Below are 1,179 nucleotides of genomic sequence, written 5' to 3'. Positions count from 1 at the left end.
TAACCTAAAAAGACATTGCAATGCAGGTGCAACAAAACTAAACCTCTTTGCCCATGAGCCAAACCTCCAGATGTTGGTAGTTAATAATGTACAAACCCCAGTGGCTTCCTTTTAAGGGTTTCCTGGAGGTAGTGTTGACGAACAGTCTGACCTGCAGAAGTCCCAGCCCATTGGTCTCATGTATCACTGTCTTCATTCATCTCTGCTACTGATTCATCTGTGGAATTGCTTTTGCTATGATGCAACACAAAGTGGAGGTCTGATGCACACACAGAAGGGGTTCACCCGCGGCCCTCCGATATAAATCATACCTTGCGATAAAACTGACTTGCGCCGTTTCTTTTCTCCCCTGCTGTTCCCTCGCAGGGTCAAAGCAAAGAAAGGGGTGAACCTGCTGCAGACCAAGTCAAAGAACGCCCAGTGGAAGGTGGACTGGGAGGTGCAATCTGGAGCCAAACATTCCATCACCACCATCGATGTGAGCAAGAACAAAGGCGTGAAGCAAGGGTAAGTCAACGAGGTGTTGCTCTCCGCACTCTTATGACCTGCTGCATTTCAAGGGTTTTGGATTTGCCCTTTCTGAAAGACTGTTCTACAAATATGTCAAAGATCACAGTGAACTTTGAAAAGCTTACACCATTTTTTAGCTGTTAACCACTCCTTCATGACATGGTATTCATTGACATATTGGTTAGACTTTATTAGATATGCTACCAGATCAGTTTATGTTGGAGGATGGGGTGGATTTTGATAGCAGTGACAAAATAGCCAATATTAATCCCTTTTGTGGTGCTGTCATTAGCAGACTAAGTATTTTGTGGTGTTCTTCAAGAAAAAATTAAAAAACTGAACCACAAAAAATAAAATACTTTGTTTTCCTAAATATTTTCCTGATCTTCATGGTTTTATTGCACATCTGAATATGCATAGTGATACATATTATACAGATGAATTACTAACAGACAGTTGGTTTAAATTATCTCTTTATGTTAATTAAGTTTTGAACTTGAAAAAAAATATGGAGCTGGTGGATCCTGGGGGGCCCATAAAGCTCAATTAATGTTCACAAATATGTAATAGATGTATTAATCATACATGTAAATAATGTTTTTGATAAAAATCCTTTGGCTAAAACACCATCAGAACGCTGATAATATTAAGTGTGTCTCAGCCCCCCCC

The 1,179-nt window shown here is 40.1% G+C and overlaps 1 protein-coding gene across 1 annotated transcript in view; it reads left to right on the top strand.

The window, feature by feature from the left end:
- Positions 1-343: 343 nt before the first annotated feature.
- Positions 344-1,179, top strand: part of tmem132e (transmembrane protein 132E) — a gene marked incomplete at its 5' end in the record, with an annotated part of 137,444 nt that continues 136,608 nt past the window's right edge. Inside the window, one exon of the mRNA XM_015382148.1 lies at positions 344-507. Coding sequence (XP_015237634.1) covers positions 344-507 — 164 coding nt within the window. The remainder of the gene's footprint in view (positions 508-1,179) is intronic.

The sequence above is a fragment of the Cyprinodon variegatus genome, unplaced genomic scaffold (genome assembly GCF_000732505.1).
Source record: "Cyprinodon variegatus isolate N-32 unplaced genomic scaffold, C_variegatus-1.0 Scaffold250, whole genome shotgun sequence".
Lineage (NCBI taxonomy): Eukaryota > Metazoa > Chordata > Actinopteri > Cyprinodontiformes > Cyprinodontidae > Cyprinodon > Cyprinodon variegatus.
Note: the sequence above shows the minus strand (reverse complement) of the source record. Positions and strands in the feature narration are given on the sequence as shown.